The sequence below is a fragment of the Hypanus sabinus genome, chromosome 2 (genome assembly GCF_030144855.1).
Source record: "Hypanus sabinus isolate sHypSab1 chromosome 2, sHypSab1.hap1, whole genome shotgun sequence".
Taxonomy (NCBI): Eukaryota; Metazoa; Chordata; class Chondrichthyes; order Myliobatiformes; family Dasyatidae; genus Hypanus; species Hypanus sabinus.
Window position 1 is genome coordinate 178,575,157 of NC_082707.1, and position 20,022 is coordinate 178,595,178.

General features: G+C 42.5%; 1 protein-coding gene across 6 annotated transcripts in view; it reads right to left on the minus strand.

The window, feature by feature from the left end:
• lgmn (legumain) overlaps positions 1-20,022 on the minus strand; it is a 50,228-nt gene that overhangs the window by 9,649 nt on the left and 20,557 nt on the right. For all 6 annotated transcript variants that reach the window (XM_059960197.1, XM_059960205.1, XM_059960208.1 and 3 more), the window contains 6 exons: positions 19,795-19,880; positions 15,650-15,725; positions 13,485-13,547; positions 12,083-12,149; positions 4,190-4,308; positions 3,073-3,162 (listed from right to left, as the gene is read on the minus strand). In XM_059960197.1, the coding sequence (XP_059816180.1) occupies positions 3,073-3,162; positions 4,190-4,308; positions 12,083-12,149; positions 13,485-13,547; positions 15,650-15,725; positions 19,795-19,880 (501 nt within the window). The remainder of the gene's footprint in view (positions 1-3,072; positions 3,163-4,189; positions 4,309-12,082; positions 12,150-13,484; positions 13,548-15,649; positions 15,726-19,794; positions 19,881-20,022) is intronic.

Sequence of the window (20,022 nt, forward strand, 5' to 3'; positions counted from 1 at the left end):
AGCTGTAGTCAATAAACAGAAGCCTGATGTAGGTATTACTATTGTCCAGGTGATCCAAGGTTGAGTGGAGAGTCAGCGATTGCATCTGCTGTAGACCTATTGCGGCGATAGGCAAATTGCAGCAGGTCCAGTCCTTGCTCAGGCAGGAGCTGTCTCTGGTCATGACCAACCTCTCAAAGCACTATCGCTGTAGATGTGAGTGCAACTCAGCAATAGTTGTTGAGGCTCATTGCACTCTTCTTAGGCACTGGTGTGATTGTTGCCCTGTTGTAGCAGGTGGATCCTTCAACAGTAGCAATAAGAGATCGAGGAGGTCCTTGAACACTCTCTCCAGGTAGTTTGCACAGGTTTTCAGATACACCATCAGGGCCTGGCACCTTGCAAGGGTTCACCCTCTTGAAAGATGCTCTGACATCAGCTAAGAGAGAGATCACAGGGTCACCAGATGCTGCAGAGATTTGCTGTATTCCCCCTTTCAAAGTGTGCATAACGCGTTGAGCTCACCTGGGAGAAGCTCTTTTATATAGTCAGGTTTCACTTTGTAGGGAGTAATGGCCTGCAAATCCTGCCAGAACTGACATGCATCCAATTCCATCTCCAACTTCAACTGGAATTGTTTCATTGCCTTTAAAATTGCCTTCCGTAGATCATACCTGGACTTCTTGTTTAGTTCTGAATTACCGGTCCCGAAAGCCACTGATTCAGTCATCAGCAGGCGACAGATTTCCTGGTTCATCCATGGCTTTTAGTTAGGGTATGTCCGGTATGTTCTCAAAGGCACACATTCATGCACACAGGTCTTGTAGTCAGTGACAACTGTGACATATTCATTCAGACTCAGTTGAATCCCTGAATATTGTCCAGTCTATCAACTCAAGGCAAATCCTGCACCTCCCTTGGCCTTACCTTCTTGGTCCTCACCACAGGTGCTGCAGCCTTTAGTCTCTGCCTTTACACAGGGAGTGGAAGTGCCGCCAGGTGGTCAGACTCCCCAAAGTATAGGCGTGGGATGGCATGGTCAGCACCTGATTGTGGTATAACCACAGTACAGTGGGCACTACAGTAGCGCAGCACTCAGCGTGGCGCTATTACAGCTGGGGGCTTCGGAGTTCAGAGCTCAATCCCAGCGTCTTCTGTAAGGAATCTGTACATCCTCACCGTGGAATGCGTGGGTTTCCTCGCAGTCCAAAGTTGTAATGGTTAAGTTGATTGGTTATTGTAAGTTTTCCTGTCAGCAGGCTAGGGTTAAGTTGGGGTTGCTGGAGCGTCACTGCATCACTAAGTAAATAAGGATGGTCAAGTGCATTGGCTCCTCAGGTTTCACGGGTGGCAGTTGTTCCGAGACGTCTCCAAGCCGGCTCCCGCACTGACAGAAGCATCAGGGTGCCCGCTGATTACGGTGCGCCGTTCTTCCAGTGCCGGCCTGACAGAGGCGGAATGCACACCACTACCAGGATGATGGCACTCGGCTGATAAAATGGACAGTTCCAGGTCAGGTGAGCCGTTCTGAGGCAGAACTGCAATGTTTTGTGCAGCACGATGAGTTAATCATAAAGCATTCTTCACCTCCTCCACCTTGAAAAGACCGACCTGTCCCGTCTTTGTGGGGAATGCCGAAACCACCGAGCTACAGCTCTATGTCCGAAATGGCGGGGAATGAACATTGAGGATTTCAGTAATACTTCTGCTTTGGAAAGGAATGCCGAGTAATTGGGAATGGAAATCCAATGGCCGGGTTGATCCATCATCGTCCTCTTCAAAACATTTTACAGAAATTACATATTTAGCCACCCTTCCTGACAGAGAACTTAACACTTATTATCGAAGCTGAAGATCTAGGCTGTCTGAAAATTGCTCAGTCTTCTACTTTTCAGATCTGTCTGCCTCTGAAATATGTGACAAAGAAAAATAAGTAATATTTATAATTTACTTCTCAATAAAAAATGGTGATTAGTTGTACATCCTGATTAAATTCAATAGACTGCCCCTTGCACAAAGTAGATAGATAGATAGATAGATACTTTATTCATCCCCTAGGGGAAATTCAACATTTTTCCAGTGTCCCATACACTTACTGTAACAAAACTAATTACATAAGTATTTAACTCAATATAAATATGATATGCATCTAAAATCACCCTCCCCAAAAGCATTAATAAATAGCTTTTAAAAAGTTCTTAAATAGTTACTAAAATGCATTGAGTGGTAACTTAAGCTCAGTCAAGGTGAAAGAAAATAAGAGCAAGACTTCTATAAAGCTTTTTAAAAACAAAGTTTATAACCTGGCACATTCAAGTTGGATTCCTCAGCTGGATTAGAAATAATAATGATCCACCTTGCCCTTTAATAAAATTAATATTGAGGATTTCAGTACTGCTTCTGCTTTGGAAGGGGATGCCAAATAATTGTGAATGGACATCCAGTGGCTGGGTTGGCCCAACATAGTCCTCTTATAGAAATTACATATTTAGCCTCAGAGAGAAAAAGGGATGTTTTCAGCTGGATCTTAAAGTTCTACATTTGAAGTGGAAGGCAGATTAATGAAAGGAGGACTGGAACAGAGTCACCTGCCCAGAAACAGGCTTTTCAGCTGATCAGTCCATGCTGATCATGAAGAACCCATTAATCTCATTGTTTAGAAAGCTGTGAAAGTGTGGAATCATCACCGCATTGGTTTTCAGATGCACTATAAGAACACAAGCCAGCCGGCGGTGCGGTGGCATCCGCACTGGGCTCTGAGGCGAGTGATCGTGGGTTCAAATCCGGCCAGCTTGCTTCCCATCCGTGCTGGGTTAGGCCTTGAGCTCGCAACTCGGCCCCACCAAAAAAAAAACAAACACCAAAGCAGCAGCCATTGTTGCCCGACACACAGAGAAACTCCAGTAACAACATAGCTGCTGACCAAAAAGGACGATGGAAGGGTAATGGTGGAGAGGGGCAGAAGGGGCAAGTAAAAGAAAATTAAGTTTTTTTTAAAAACAAGTAACCAGATGAAAAGCAATGGGCTCATCTTCTCTAGCCGCCTTTTCTAAGAGAGACAGTAACGTTACTGGCCACAAGTGGAATCCTCACCAGGTTCCCATACTCCTGCACGTGGCTTGTGTTGGTCCTCCTCTTCACAAGTCTGAACTGATGATGCAATGATTCTCTCTTCAGGTCCTCCTGAAAAATGAAGGAAATGTGAGTGGAACTCCTACAGCACCAGCTCCGTAAACAAACATGTCAGCTGATCAGTCTTCATTGTGATTGGTGGCTAAATTCTGGCCTCTAACAGAATGCCAAAAACTTACTGGTATAACAGCATACAGAGCAAGAAAGTGCAATCAGTTGCACTTTAACGAATGGCAACTTATTAATTTAAATGTTTTGGAGTGCTAAATAACTTTCCATTGAGCACCTTAAGTTTTCTCACTTTTAATGGATCCTCTAATTATCCACTAGAATGTTTTCAGAGCAAGACCTTTTGTGAGACAGTGCATCAATGCAGCTTCAGTTTTCATATCAAGACAAAATTCATTTCCCTATTATTTACACCAAGCACTGTTCTATGAAATATTGATATAGTTATTTAATACCTAAATTTTCAGACATCACCACATTAGTTCTATTTAAGCAAATCAGTGTTTATTCCAAGATCCTGACAATGAGATGAGATTTACAAAAAATATAAATAAAAGATTGATGCTAATGTTGGCAGTACCCGAGGGCCTCTCCTGAGGGAGAGGCTGGGCAGGTTAGGAGACTGGGGGGTGGGCCCTGAATACCCAGTCTTATTCCCCCATTGAAAGGGGATCAAAAACTAGAAAGCATAGGTTTAATGTGAGAGGGAAAAGATTTAAAAAGGGACCTAAGGGGCAACTTCTTCATGCAGAGGCCTGTGTACACATGGAACGAGCTACTGTAGGAAGTGGATAAGGCATGTACCATAACAATCACAAGACATTTTGACAGATACATGCACAGGGGAATATGGGCCAAATGCAGACAAGTGGATCTAGCTTAGACAGGGACTCTGATTGGCATGAACCGTCTGGGTCAGAGGCTGGACCTTTCCGTGCTGTGTTACTCTACAACTATGAGATATGGGTTGGATCCCAATTATTAATGCTGCTAAGTGAAAGATGAACACTACAAGGAATTAAATCAACTATAACAAATAATATGGTAATATTTAAGTTTTTCTACATACGTTGTCAGAGTCTTCCATCCACACCACACTGTACACATCACCCAAGTAGGTTTGTCTAAGTTCATCATAATAACAAGCATAAGAAGATTCCTCTGGATTGGCAGCAGTAGTGGCAAACACTGTAATTACAAGTGGTAGAGTTCAATAGACCAAGGAGTAGTGATCAAATTTAAAATGTCAAGTTTCTTTATTTTTGACAAACATTGATGGAAAATTTTACATGAGCTGTGCACATCAGTTTTAATGCCAAGACAAGTGCAAGCTGACACTTAACTCAAACTTCAGCCATAAATAATTTGTTTATCTCACTCTATAAGTTCCATTTCCACAATAACTTTTGTAGAATACAGCTATGGTACTTCACAAGGAAGAAACAGTCACTAAATATTCACCTAGCACACAAACTTGAGGGAAATTCAGAGTCACAGTTTTGAGGGAACTGCAGGACTGGACAAAGACAATATTAAGAATATTAAAAACAAGAATAAAAAGCATCATTTTGCAAAATTATAGAATAGGACATTAAAACAAGCAAATTCTCTGTGTAACACGCTGCAAGGGTTCACTGCTGAGGTAATGGCTTCTCTGTAGTGTTCACTGCTGAGGTAATGGCTTCTCTGTAGTGTTCACTGCTAATGTAATGGTTTCTCTGTAGCAACGATGTTTGGGTTATGGCTGGAGATGACAGGACTGTAGTATGCAGGTCAGCCAGTCAGAGATTGTCGCTCTGTCTTGTGAATCTGGAAGGATATTTTTTCCACGGTCTTTGCTGAGGAGAGATGAAGCGGGAAGACGCATGTGGAGAGAGCTGGTAGACCACCGGATGGAGTGGACTGGGATTGGAGGGTCCGAAGGTTGGCGATGCTCGGAGGAGACCGATGGTGGAAGAATGACTACTGAATGAGCTCCAACGTGAACTTTTGACTTTTCCTTGAATTGGTCCCTTTTTTATTTCATTACTAACCCTATATTCAGATTAAGATTCATAAAGTTCTATCATTTAATTGCATATGGTGTACTGTCTGATATTTTGCATTGTGGGTTCGTAACTGGGCGGTACAGTACACAGCATCCACACAAACGTGACTTCCCAGTTTGGCAGTGCCAGAGGCTGCTTCCCCTAGACGAACACGAGCTGGGTGAGCCTGGGGGTTACATCTGGATAGAACAAAATTCACTTTCCAATAGAATAAAATGGAGCTTGATGGCAAGAAGGTAGAATTTTTGGAGAATTGAGTCTAATGCCTTATTAAGCATTGGATGGCAAATACAGTTCATTGGCAAAGCAGGACTGAAGATCAGGCTACTGCTACACAAGAGTTGTGGAAGTTGGGGGAGGTGGAGTCACCATAAATAAAACAAAGGATAGCAATGGGCTGGAATGTAAAGTTTTATACTGTAGGTAACAGATTCAACATTCAGGTCAAATATGATGATAGTATAGTATTAATGGCAAGACTCTTGGCAGCGTAGAGGATCAGAGGGATCTTGTGGTCTGAGTCCATAGGACACTCAAAGCTGCTGCGCAGGTTGACTTTATGGTTAAGGAAGTGTATGGTGTATTGCTCTTCATCAGCCGTGGGATTGAGTTGAAGAGCTGAGAGGTAATGTTGCAGCTATATAGGACCCTGGTCAGACCCCACTTGGAGTACTGTGCTCAGTTCTGGTCCCCTCACTACAGGAAGGATGTGGAAGCCATAGAAAGGGTGCAGAGGAGATTTACAAGGATGTTGCCTGGATTGGGGAGCATGCCTTATGAGAATAGGTTGAGTGATCAGCCTTTTTCCCCTTGGAGCGACAGAGGATGAGAGGTGACCTGATAGAGGAGTATAAGATGATGAGAGGCATTGATCGTGTGGATAGTCAGGGACTTCTCCCCCCCAGGGCTGAAATGGCTAGCATGAGGGGGCACAATTTTAAGATGCTTGGAAGTAGGTACAGAGGAAATGTCAGGGATAAGTTTGTTTTTTTTTAAAAAAAACACGCAGTGAATGGTGAGTGCGTGGAATGGGCTGCTGGTGACAGCGGTGGAGACGGATACGATAGGGTCATTTAAGAGACATCTGGACAGGTATATGGGGATCAGAAAAATAGAGGGCTACGGGTAACCACAAGTAATTTCTCAGGTAAGGACACAGCTTTGTGGGCCAAAGGGCCAGTATTGTGCTGTAGGTTTTCTACGTTTCTATGACATTGAACCCATCAGCACTACCTCACTACTTGTTTTCCCCCTTTTTGTGCTATATATTTAATTTCACTTTTTAAATATGTATATTTCCTGTAAATTAAACAGTTTTTATGTATTGCAATGTATTTACAAATTTCACAACATATGCCAGTGATATTAAACCTGATTCCGATTCCTGTCCATGTACTTTTCCAAATTTCTCACAAATGTGAGAATCAAGCCTGCGTCTACTACTTCCACGCTCCACCAGCCTGAGTGAAGGAATCCCCCTCATGTTCCCCTTTAACCCTTGTACGTTTCTCCACGTAACCTTTCTCACCCTGGCTAATCAAGTACCTTTTAATCTCCACCTTACATACACCTAATGACTTGGCCTCCACAGCTGTCCACTGTAACAAATTCCACAGATTCTCTGGCTAAGAAAGTCCTCATCTACATTCTAAATGGACGTCCCTCTATTCTGAGGTTATGCCTTCTGGTTCTACACTCTCCCCACCATAGGAAACATCCTCTCCATGTCCGCTGTATCAAGGCCTTTCACCAACTGATGAGATCCCTTCTGACGCCCACTGGATCACCTCAATTCCAGTGAGTACAGGCCTAGAGCCATCAAATGCACCTCATACGATAACCCTTTCATTCCTGGAATCATTCTCATGAACCACCTCTGAGCCCTCTCCAACTTTAGCACATCCTTTCCGAGATTATGGGGTCCAAAACTGCTCACTATACTCCATGAGATCTCACTAGTGCCTCAAAGCTTCAGCATTACATCCTCACTTTTATATTCTAGTCGTCTTGAAATGAATGCTAACATTGCATTTGCCTTCCTCACCACCGATGCAACCTGCACGTTAAACTTTCGGGAACCCCGCACAAGGACTCAAGTTCCTTTGCACCTTGGATTTTTGAAATTTCTCCCCATTTAGAAAACAGTCTTCACTTTGGTCCTTCTGTTAAAGCGCATGACAATACACTTTCTGATACTGTATTCCATCTTCCACTTTTACACCTATTCTCCTAATCTGTCTGTCTAAGTCCTTCTGCAGTTTCCTCGCTTCCTTCACACCACCTGCCACTCCTCCTATCTTCACATCACCCACAAACATGGCCATAAAGCCATCAATTCCATCATCCAAATCATTGATGTACAAAACAAAAAGCAGTCCCAAAACCGACCACTCCAGAACACTAGTCACCAAGCAGCCAATCAGAAAAGGCTCTCTTTATTCCCACTCTTTGCCTCCTGCCAATCAACCACTGCTTTATCCATGCTAGAATCTTTCCTGTAATACCACAGGCTCGAAGCTTGTTAAACAGCCTCATGTGTGGCACCTTGTCAAAGGCCTTCTGAAATTCCAAGGATACAACATCCACCGATTCTCCTTTGTCTATCCTGCTTGTTATTTCTCCAAAGAATTCCTTCAGATTTGTCAGGCAAGATTTTCTCTTAAGAAAACCATGCTGCCTATGGCCTAGTTTGTCATGTGCCTCCACATACCCTGAGACCTCATCCTTAATCAATTCCAACACCTTTTCAACCACTGAGGTTGGATTAACTGGCCTGCAATTTCCCTTCTTCTACCTCACTCCTTGAAGAATGGAGTGACATTTGCAATTTTACAGTCCTCCAAAACCATGCCAGAATCCAGTGATTCTGAAAAATTATTACTTAAGCCTCCACAGTCTATTCAACTACTTTTTTCAGAACTTTGTGTAGTCCATCAGCTCCAGGTGACTTATCCATCTTCAGACCTTTCAGCTTCCCAAGCACCTTCTCCCCAGTAGTAACAATTACACTCACTTCTGCCCATTCAAACTTCCGGCACACTGCTGGTGCCCTCCACACCCAAGACGGATACAAAACACTTATTTATTTCATCCACCATTTCCTTGTTCCCCCTCTACTATTTCTCCAGCATTTTCCAGCAATCAAATATCTACCCTCACCTCTTTTACTCTTTATATCAGGGAAAAAAAAAATTGGCATACTCCAATATCACTGGCTAACTTACTTTTATATTTTCCCTCCTTACGGCTTTTGACTTGCCTTCTGATGGTTTTTAAATGCTTCCCAATCCTCTAAACTCCTACTAATCTTTCCTCTATCATGTGCCCTCTCTTCTGGTTGATTGTTGTTTTTGACTTCTCTCGTCAGCCACAGTTGCGTCACCCTGCCTTTGGAATACTACTTCTTTGGGATGCATCTATCCTGCACCTTCAGGATTTCTCCCAGAAATTCCAACCATTGCTGCTCTACCATCATTCCTGATGGTGTCCCTTTCCAATCAACTTTGGCCATCTCTTCTCTCAAGCCTCTGCAATTCCCTTTACTCCACTGTACTACTGATATGTACAACTTCAGCTTCTCCCCCTCAAATTTCAGGGTGAATTTTATGATCACTGCCTCCTCAGGATTCCTTTACCTTCAGATCCCTAATCAAATCCATTTCATTACACACACCCAATCCAGAATAGCCTTTCCCATCATGGGCTCAACCATAAGCTTTCTCATAGGTATTCTACAAATACCCTCTCTTGGAATCCAGCAACAACCTGATTTTCCTCAACTTACCTGCATATTGAAATCCCTTATAACCATAACACTGCCCTTTTGACATGTCTTTTCTATCTCCAATTGTAATTTGTAGCCCACATCCTTGCCACTGTTCAGAGGCTGTGCACAACTCCCATCAGAGAGTTTTTATCCACAAGGATTCGACATCTTTCTATCTAACGTCACCACTTTCTAATGATTTGATATCAGTTTTTAAATCAACGGAGCCAGCCCACCCCCTCTGCCTACCTGTCTGTCTTTTCAATACAAGGTGTTAAGCTCATAACTATTATTTTCTTCCAGCCACAGCTCAGTGATGCCAACAATGTTAAATCCTACCACTCTCTCACTGCACTACAAGATCGTCCACCTTATTCCGCAAATTGCTTGCATGTTACCACCTTCGGTTCTCTATTCATCACCTTTATCATTTTTACCCATGTTACACTGAAACTCATCCCACTGACAGCAATTATCTGCTTGTCCTTCCTGACAGTCTCACTACACACTGCCTCTGCTTATACACCAAATGCTTCAGCCTCAGCCCTACTGCTGTTTCCCATCACCCTGATAAATTAGTTTAAACCCTCCCCAACAGCTCTAGCAAACACACCCACAAGGATATTGGTTCAGGTGTAACCAGTCCATTTTGTACAGGTCACACCTTCCCCAGAAGAACCAATGATCCACCTTGAGCCCCGCACCAGTTCTTCAGCTACATATTAATCTGTTGAATCATCCTATCCTTACCCTCACTGGCACATGACACAGGCACAATCCAAAGATTGCTACCCTGGATGTCCTGCTTTTCAGCTTTCTGCCTAGCCCCTCTTTTTGGGACCTCCTCCCTTTTCCTACTCACATCACTGGTGCCAGTATGTACCGTACCTAGACTTTAGGCAGCTCACACTCCCCTATTAGAATACCATGGACCCAATCCAAGACATCTCTGACCCTGGCACCTGGGACGCAAAGTACCATCCTCTTTCACACCCATAGGATCTCATATCTGCTCTCCAACTATGGAATCCCCTCATCACTACTGCAGTCCTCTTCTTGCACCTTCCCTTCCAAGTCAGAGCACCAGAGACACGATCACTGTCACTCCCCTGGTAGATCGTCCCCCTCAATAGTATCCAAATAGTTATACATATTATCTAGGGGAACAGCTACAGGGTTACTCTGCACTGGCTGCCCATTTCCTTTCCCTCTCCTGACTGTCACCCAGGTACCTGCTCCCTGTAACTTAGGGGTGACTACCTCCCTGTAACTCCTACACATCACCTCCTCAGTTTCCCAGATAAGGCCATGGTCATTGAGCTGCAACTCCAGTTCCTTATCACGCTCTCCAAGAAGCTGCAGATGTGGTTATTCAGGAGGATAGAGGTCTCCCAGAATTCCCACATCTCACACACAGAGCAAACCACAGACCCGAGAGCTATTCTCACTGCACTAAGAATGCAGAAGCAGATTACCTCACCAAAGCCTGTTGAGCCAAAGCCTCCCCACTCCAACACTGGTCCAGTCACACAATGGTTGCTCCACATGTCCCTACCTTATTTTTATTTGCCCTTGGTAATCAATTGTGTTTCAATCGGGCTGCTGGAAAAAGCTTGTGAATGCTCCTTTCTAAAATCTCTTGCCTTGACTTATGTGTAGTCTTCTCTCACTATTTGATGGAGCCAAAACTTTCTCACTCATTTGTCCAGTTTTGGTGAGATTGTGAACCTGAAACAACCCCGTTTCTCTTTCCTCCTGAATTGGTGAGCATTTCTAGTATTAAAACTACTTCTTTCCTTTCCTATTTTCAGTATATGCAGTTTATAAAATTGAGAAATAACAGAACCAAAGATATTATTGAGGGGTGTTGAAATGTCAAGCCGCAAGCAATATAAAAACAATGAATGCTGCTCTATTCTTTGACTGATTTTATGAAGATTAGAAAATGGAGCTGCATCAAATAACACAGTCATAAGTGCACGCAGGTGATATCACAAGATGAACTGGTGATCTTTTTACAATTTAAATAGAAAAGTATTTTAATTTTGTTTTTGCATTTGAAGGCTGAAAGACCTGATAAATCTGAAGGACTAATGGAGGACAAAATTGTGAAACCAGGATGTATGGAAATGGCCATTTAAGTGGCGGCAGAAAAATAATCAGAACAGGAAGATATTATTAGGTGATAATAATCTAACAAAATAACGTATTATTTCTAACTTTTATACAGTCAGTTAAGAAAGGAATACAGACCCAAGCAAGAACATCTAATGCTCATTTAAGATATTTGGAAAATTAAATCAGTAAATTAAACAAAACCTTAGAAACCTTTTTGACAACACACACAAAATGCTGGTGGAACACAGCAGGCCAGGCAGCATCTATAAGGAGAAGCACTGTCGGTGTTTCCGGCCGAGATTTGAAAGTAGTTGGGGAGGGGAAATGCAAAATGATAGGAGAAGACCGGAGGGGGTGGGATGAAGCTAAGAGCTGGAAAGGTGATTGGCAAAAGTGATACAGAGCTGGAGAAGGGAAAGGATCATGGGATGGGTGGCCTTGGGAGAAAGAAAGTGGGGGGAAGAAAGAGCACCAGAGGGAGATGGAGAACAGGCAGGGAGAGAGAAAAAAAACTAAATGTCAGATATGGGGTAAGAAGGGGAGGAGGGGAATTAACAGAAGTTAGAGAAATCAATGTTCATGCCATCAGGTTGGAGGCTACCCAGCCAGTATACAAGGTGTTATTCCTCCAACCTGAGTGTGGATTCATCTTGGCAGTAGAGGAGGCCATGGAAAGACATATCAGAATGGGAATGGGACGTGGAATTAAAATGTGTAGCCACTGGGAGATCCTGCTTTCTCTGGCGGACCGAGCGTAGGTGTTCAGCGAAACGGTCTCCCAGTCTGCGTCGGGTCTCACCAATATAATAAAAGGCCACACTGGGAGCACAGGACGCAGTATACCACACAAGCCAACTCACAGGTGAAGTGTCGCCTCACCTGGCCTGGCCTGCTGTGTTCCAACAGCATTTTGTGTGTGTTGTTTGAATTTCCAGCATCTGCAGATTGCCTCCTGTTTAACCTTTGACACCAGTTTTAATTTTAACCTTTTGCCATGACTGCAAGCTATAACATGCAATAATTATCATACCATTAATGTCTTCTGGCAGGTCCACCATCATTGATCCCGACTCACAAGCTTCAATATAAAACACCATCTGTGGAAGCAGTTTAATGGACCATTAAACAGGAGGTACAGCAAACATAGTTTATTAGTTCTCATTAAACATTAGAAGAGGCATCCAAAGCCTTTATCCGTTACTAAATTGGAAAGCTACAAGAAACAGTGTTGTACAAAAAAAATGCAGTAGTTAAGCATAGAAACCAAACTAAACCACAGTGAGTAAACTTATTCCAAGTATTCTGAACATTGCACAAACACCAGATGCATAACAAAAGTCTGCGTATTTTGTTCTGCTTCTAACCAAAAAATAAGCACATAACTGCTAAAGTGCTCGAGATTATGGGACAAATATCTAGCAAACTGATTCATCCCAACATTTGATTTTCAATTTATTTTGCATTGTTTTATTCCAAGAATGTAGAGTGGTACGTAATTAAAATTCCACCCAGTGCTTAAACTGGATCGGACCGAACACTGATTGTCAGTGAGTGGAGCCATTAGCAAATCGCAGAATGGTTTAATCAGCATTCCAAAGAACATAACAGTTTTAAATCATTTTATTTAAATGCAGGGATTGCTAATAAGCAAAGGAAAACCTGGATGCTTAAGTTTGTTCAAAACAATTACTATTTTCCCTTTGGCTTTGATCCAACCAGAGATTAATATTGATGCTCACAGTTTCTACATGCAGGAAAAAACTATGTTACTTTGTAAATATTGCAATTGCAGTACGACATTAAAAACGGAAATGCACCTCCTTCATTGTTCATTTATTCTCACAAATTTATACTGGCATTTATCTCAAAAATAGTAAAGAATCACACACATCTTTTTTTGTTCAGTTACTCATTTAGGTACAAGAAGCTTGCACAGGAAAAACAGTGCAAAATAAACATAATGGCTGTAACAAAAAGAAAGTCATTTCAAGGAGCATTGCCGAGAATCTCCCTTTTGCAATCCAATAGCGCCAAGCAGTTGGAAAATATGACTCCCTCCTAATGGAACAATTTTGTGGCTATTTCTTCAAGTCTTTGTAAATAATAGGAAATGACATTTACTATAGAGGGATCAGGGAATTTAAAGTGTTCCTAAGAGCAGCATTCTAAAGCTGCATTAGAGCTATATTATCTTAATGTAATTACACTGAAGAGTCCTTTATTGATTTCACTTGTAGAAGTAGGGAAAAATGGGAATTTTAGATTTAAAAAAAAACAGTTCTCCCCTCCAGCAGATAAATGTTGCTATGTAGCCTTGAGATTCACTTTGCTACAAAGCGCATGTTTCTTTAAAAAGGCAAACTTTTAACCCAAGTTGTAAATTTCCTTCATTCCCTTCTCCAGCCTGATGAAATTCTGGAAGCTGATAGTACCTTATCATATTTCTTGTGCTTGTACATGTATTGGATGGTGTTCTGCAGGTCAGCCACATGAAGCTGAAAAATACAAAAGTCATTAAATACTAAAGTCCAGTTAAATATACTAAAACTAGAACCAAAAATCAGAACAGTGCGCGGAGGGTGTAGACACAAAATTTGTGTCCCTCTTCTCCCCACATCAGGGCAAAACAAATTTTCTACCAATGAGACTATTTGATACAAGTCCAAATGATCACTTCAAATCTCCATCAAATAATACCGTCATAGATGTATGCAGGGGAAATCACTGGATGAATTGGGGATTTTTTTAAAAACTTTACAATTTAAATAGAAAAACAATTTAGTTTTGCATTTGAAGGCAACAACCCAGATTAAAATCAAGAACAAACTTAGGAAACTTAGGATGTGCCAAAAAATCAATTAATGTGAAAAACCACAATTTGAAACAGGAAGACACAAAATGCAAGATAACGTGGTAGGAATTCAACAGTGTTTCAAAAGTGGCTAGATGGGAGATGCCAGAGAGTAGTGGTGGATAATTGTTTATCGGGATGGAGGCCAGTGACTAGCGGGGTGCCTCAGGGATCTGTTTTGGGCCCAATGTTGTTTGTAATATACATAAATGATCTGGATGATGGGGTTGTAAACTGGATTAGTAAGTATGCTGATGATACTAAGGTAGGAGGTGTTGTGGATAATGAGGTGGGTTTTCAAAGCTTGCAGGGAGATTTATGCTGGTTAGAAGAATGGGCTGAACGTTGGCATATGGAGTTTAATGCTGAGAAGTGTGAGGTTCTACATTTTGGTAGGAATAATCCAAATAGAACATACAGGGTAAATGGCAGGGCATTGAAGAACGCAGTGGAACAGAGAGATCTAGGAATAACAGTGCATAGTTCCCTGAAGGTGGAGTCTCATGTAGATAGGGTAGTGAAGGCGGCTTTTGGAATGCTGGCCTTTATAAATCAGAGCATTGAGTACAGAAGTTGGGATGTAATGTTAAAATTGTACAAGGCATTGGCAAGGCCAAATTTGGAATATTGTGTACAGTTCTGGTCACCGAATTATAGGAAAGATATCAATAAATTAGAGAGTGCAGAGATGATTTACTAGAATGTTAGCTGGGTTTCAGCACTTAAATTACAGAGAAAGGTTGAACAAGTTAGGTCTCTATTCATTGAAGCGTAGAAGGTTGAGGGGGGATTTGATCGAGGTATTTAAAATTTTGAGAGGGATAGAGAGTTGACGTGAATAGGCTGTTTCCATTGAGAGTAAGGGAGATTCAAACAAGAGGACATGATTTGAGAGTTAGGGGGCAGAAGTTTAAGGGAAACACAAGGGGGTATTTCTTTACTCAGAGAGTGATAGCTGTGTGGAATGAGCTTCCTGTAGAAGTAGTAGAGGCCAGTTCAGTTGTGTCATTTAAGGTAAAATTGGATAGGTATATGGACAGGAAAGGAGTGGAGGATTATGGGCTGAGTGCGGGTAGGTGGGACTAGGTGAGATTAAGAGTTCGGCACGGACTAGGAGGACCGAGATGGCCTGTTTCCGTGCTGTGATTGTTATATGGTTAAATACACACTAGAGCATGCTGTGTTCACAATATAGCAACTGAACTCCTCTTAAAGTTCTTTTCCGAAGTTAAATGTCACTGAATTTCCGATGTATAAACATTGCCACTATGTGTTTTTGGACAAAATCCTCTGGTAAAGTCATTAAGGGAAAAAAAACATTTTCATATATCAAGTCCACAGCACTCACTATAAAACCTACCCATTCAGGCCCTTTCCTCTCACACTTTTCAAGTAACTCTAAATCCCCTGAGTCTAACCAAATCACTCCCAAAAGCCCTGCTTTACTTTCATTCCATCATTCCGATAGATAATATTGAGCAAGCATTATTGTTAAGGTGACAAAAGTTGGAATGCCATAGGCCTGAACAAATTGTGATCTTTTACATTTTGGTAGATTAAGTTAAATGCAACTGAGTAAACAGCATTTTGAACAGTTTAGACCAGGGGTTCCCACCCTGGAGCCCACAGACCTCTCAGTTAATGGTTGCAAACAGCTTGGGAAACTCTGGTTTAGACAATGAACATCATGAACACCTTTAATTTATGAATCAAGGGAATTAGTAAAGTTTAGGCAAAGTTACTCACATCATCATTGGGAAATGCCAATATTCCATCTGCTCCATGATCAGCAAAATAAACAAATACGTGATCTTTAGGGCCACTGCCAAAGCAAACAGAACCTCAAGTCAGTCATCAGAGCTGATCAAAAGGTACAGCTCATAAAGCAAGGACAAGCCACAAAATAAAAAAAAAAGCAGCTTTGAACAGGTGAAATTTCAAATATCCTTGATATTATTGGATAAAAATTAAGAGTGTAATTCAAAATCATCTTGAATAATTTAACAAAGAGTTCAAATTCCAAAATAGACTTCTATGAAAAGGCATAGTTTCAAAACTTCACCCATTAGTTCCACAACTTGTAGTTCTGTACAAATACAACTTGGGAACAAGGCAGCAACATAAAAACCAATTGTGAACCATTTAAAAAAAACACACACACGAAATGCTGGCAGAACTCAGCAGGCCAGACAGTATCTATGGGAGGAGGTAATAACGACGTTTCGGGGTTTTGGCCCGAAATGTCATTATTACCTCCTCCCATAACTGCTGTCTGACCTGCTGAGTTCTGCCAGCATTTCGTGTTTTTTTTTAAATTTCCAGCATCTGCAGATTCATTTGTGTTGCCTGTGAACCATTTAAGTTACGAATGAATTTGTTCAGGATTTTACCTAGATGTTTTCAGCTTTCAATGTAAAGAACAGTGCACAATTACAAATAGTTGTAGCAATTCTGTGCTACTCAAAGTACGCTGATGGGAGGCAGTTATCTACTATATAAATTCACCAATAATACCACTGTTGCTGGCAGAGTCTCAGGTGTCAAAGAGGAAACAGATAGGAGTGAGTTGGATCAGCTGGTTGAATGGTGACCCAACATTAACCTTGGACTTAACAGCAGTAAGGCCAAGAAATTCATTATGGCCTCCAGGAAGGGAAAGTCGGGAGGACATACACTAATCCTCATTGAAGGGTTGGCAAAGGAAAGGGTGAACAGCTTCAAATTTCTAGGTCTCAATGTCTCAGAGGATGTACCCTATCCTAGGCCAATCACATTGATGCCATCACAACAAAGACATACCAGCAGCCATACATTAGGAGGTTGAGGGGATTGGCATCGCAAAGACTCTTAATAAGTTTCTGCAGATGCACTGTGGAGAGCATCCTGACTGACTGCATTGCCGGCTGGTACGAAGGCGCCAATGCAAAGGATTCTAGAGTATTCACAGGGTTGTAGACTCAACCAGCTCCCTCAAGGTCACAAGCATCCCCACAATCAACGACATCTTCCAAAGGCCATGGCATCCATCATTAAGGACCCTCGCCATCTGGGACGTGCCCTCTTCTCATTACTACCATCAAGGAGGTGGTAAAGATCAGCTTTGTTTGTCACATGTACATCAAAACACAGTGAAATGCATTATTTGTGTCAAATCAACAAGGATTGTGCTTGTTCCTTTTTTTCTTTCTCTCTTTCACCCCATCTATCCATTTATTGCAATTTACAGTAATTTCCTATGGCTTCCATGGAACAATAAAATTTCATGACTGAGAAAATCTGCAGATGCTGGAAATCCAAGCAACACACTCAAAATGCTGGAGGAACTCAGCAGGCCGGGTTCCATGGAAAAAGAGTACAATCAACGTTTCGAGCCAAGACACTTCGGCAGAACTGGACAAAAAAAGATGAGTAACAGATTTTAAAGTTGGGGGAGGGGAGAGAGAAACACAAGGTGATGAGTGAAACTGTGGGGGGGGGGGGAAGAGGATGAAATAAAGAGCTGGGAAGTTGATTGGTGAGAAAGATACAGGGCTGGAGAAGGAGGAAGTCTTATAGAACAGGACAGAAGCCATAGAAGAAGATAGAATACAAGGTGTTGTTCCTCCAACCTGAATATGGCTTCACTGTGACCGTAGAGGTGGCCATGGATTGACATATTGTAATGGGGACGGGAAGTGGAATTAAAATGTGTGGCCACTGGGAAATCCCGCTTCTAGCGGATGGAGCATAGGTGCTCGGTGAAACGATCTCTCAATCTACATTGGGCTTCACCAGTATACAGGAGGCCACACCAGGAACACCGGACATAGTATATGAGCCTAACAGGATCACAGGTGAAGTATCAACACACCTGGAAGGACGGTTTGGGTGCTGTATGGTATTGAGGGGGGAGTGTATGGTAGTGAGATGGGTGCACCTTTTGTTTGAAGGAAGTGGGAGGAATCAAAGAAGAAATTATCAAGAGTGAGGACAGGTTCTGCAAGACAGGGAGAGTGGTGGTGAAGTTGAACTGGTTGGGTCTGATGTCCAGAAAGAAATGGGGAACTTTGAGGCCTTCCTGGTGGGGATGGAGGTGTATAGGGACTGGACATCCGCAGTGAAAGTAAAATGATGGGGGCCAGGGAACTTGAAATCACTGAAAAGATCCAGAGTGTGCGAGGTGTCTGGATGTAGATAGGATGGGGCTGAACCAGGGGACGCTAAAGCAGAGTCGAGGTATGCAGATACAAGCTCAGTGGAGCAAGAACAAGCTGAAACAATGGGTCTACCTGGACAAGCAGGTTTGTGGATCTTGTGTAGGAGGTAGAAACGGGAGGTGCAGGTGCAGGAACGATGAGGTTGGTGGCAGTGGATGGGAGATCCCCAGAGTCAATAAGGTTGGTGATGATGTGGGAGGCAATGGCTTGGTGCTTCTTAGTGGGATCCTGTTCGAGGGGTAAGAAAGAGGGGAGTGTCTGACAGTTGGCTCTGGGCCTTAGCAAGGTAGAAGTCAATCCACCAGACTACTACAGCACCTCCCCTTATCTGTGGGTTTGATGGTGAGGTGAAGATTAATGAGGGAGTGGAGAACAGTGCATTCAGAAGGAAGGAGAGAGAAGTGTTGAAGTCGAGACGGTTGATGTCTCATCAGCAGCTGGCAATGCAAAGGTCCAGAGAAGGCAGAAGACCAGAGCGGAATGTCCAGGAAGAGGAGGAGGGTTGCAGATGGGAGAAGGGGTTATTTGCGTGGGCTGGAGAGTCCTTTCCAAAGAAGTAGGCATGGAGACGGAGATGGGGAAAGAAGAACAGAGCATCATGGTGGTGCAGAACACAACAACAAAGGTGAGGCCCTTACTGAGGACAGAATGTTCTGCCTCAGAGGGAATCATGAAGACCCGGCAGGGATGAGAACTGGGATGGGGGGAGGGGGGGAGAAAGAGGGAGAGAGAAGTGGGTTGGTAGTGTCTGAAGAGGTGGGGTGCTCAGAGATGGTGGAGTGAGAGGAAGATAGAGTCTCCAAGGGACAGTGACTAATGTCAGTAACAATATACCAGATTCTGAACCAGCTATCCATTACTAAACATTTATTTTTGCCCTTTCCAAAAATAATATTCTGGGCTGGGTATTTTGGAGTGAACGATAATGTCCCTATGCAAAACGGAACTCTACCTCTCCAAAATAGTACTCAATTACTCACCAGGTGAAATTCAATTGATAGACCAAGTACTTATAGCCCTCTTTCCATGGTTTAGCTTGTCAGTGCATTGATTAATGCACAAGTGATGTGCTCAAATTAATAATTCAGTAAAATACTGAAAGCAGGAATTCACAGGGCCAATATTTAAATAATGCTCCACTGTGGGAGAACATTGCATTTATGCGAGGTCAATGAAATATAATATGAACAATTCCAGCAATATTCTCTGGCACATCAAGGGTGCACAAGGAAGCAGCGAGCTTAGCTGCTGCCTCACAGATCCAGTGACCTGGGTTTGATCCCACAGTGGAGCCTGCATATTCTCCCCTTTGACCATGTGGCACTTTGCTCTCCTCCCACATCCCAAAGATATACTGGAATGTTATTCAGATACTGCCAACTAACACTAGTGTAGATGGTTGGCATGCAAGAAAGACAAGGTTATTGGGAAAGAAGGGTGCAGGAGAAGAGAAAAAGATTGAACTAGAGAGCTGGCAGAGATCTGATGGACTGAATGGTCTCATTCAATATCATAAAGTAGTACAAATCATGTGAAAGAGGCAATGCCATTATCATTATATACAGAAGAGCCAAATCTATTTTTAGTGAATTACTCTTAGAAAGATCACGGATGGGAATGGACACTGTACAAGACTGATTAAAGACCTACATTTGTAGATCATAGACACAAAATTAAATCCTGCCAAAGTACTACCTTTTCAAAACCTTGCCAGAACCTTTTCCTCTTACAGCTTCTTCATCTCCTCGGAGGACAGCCAAAAACACTTCTGGGGTCACATTCTGTATGGCAGTAATAGAGAGAAGAGGTGAACTGAGTGGAAGAGTTTACAATGCCTGCTTGATGCTGGTAATTTTCACTCTCCTCACAATGACCCCAAATCATTCATAACCTGTGAAGATGCTCACAATTTCAAGAAGCTGA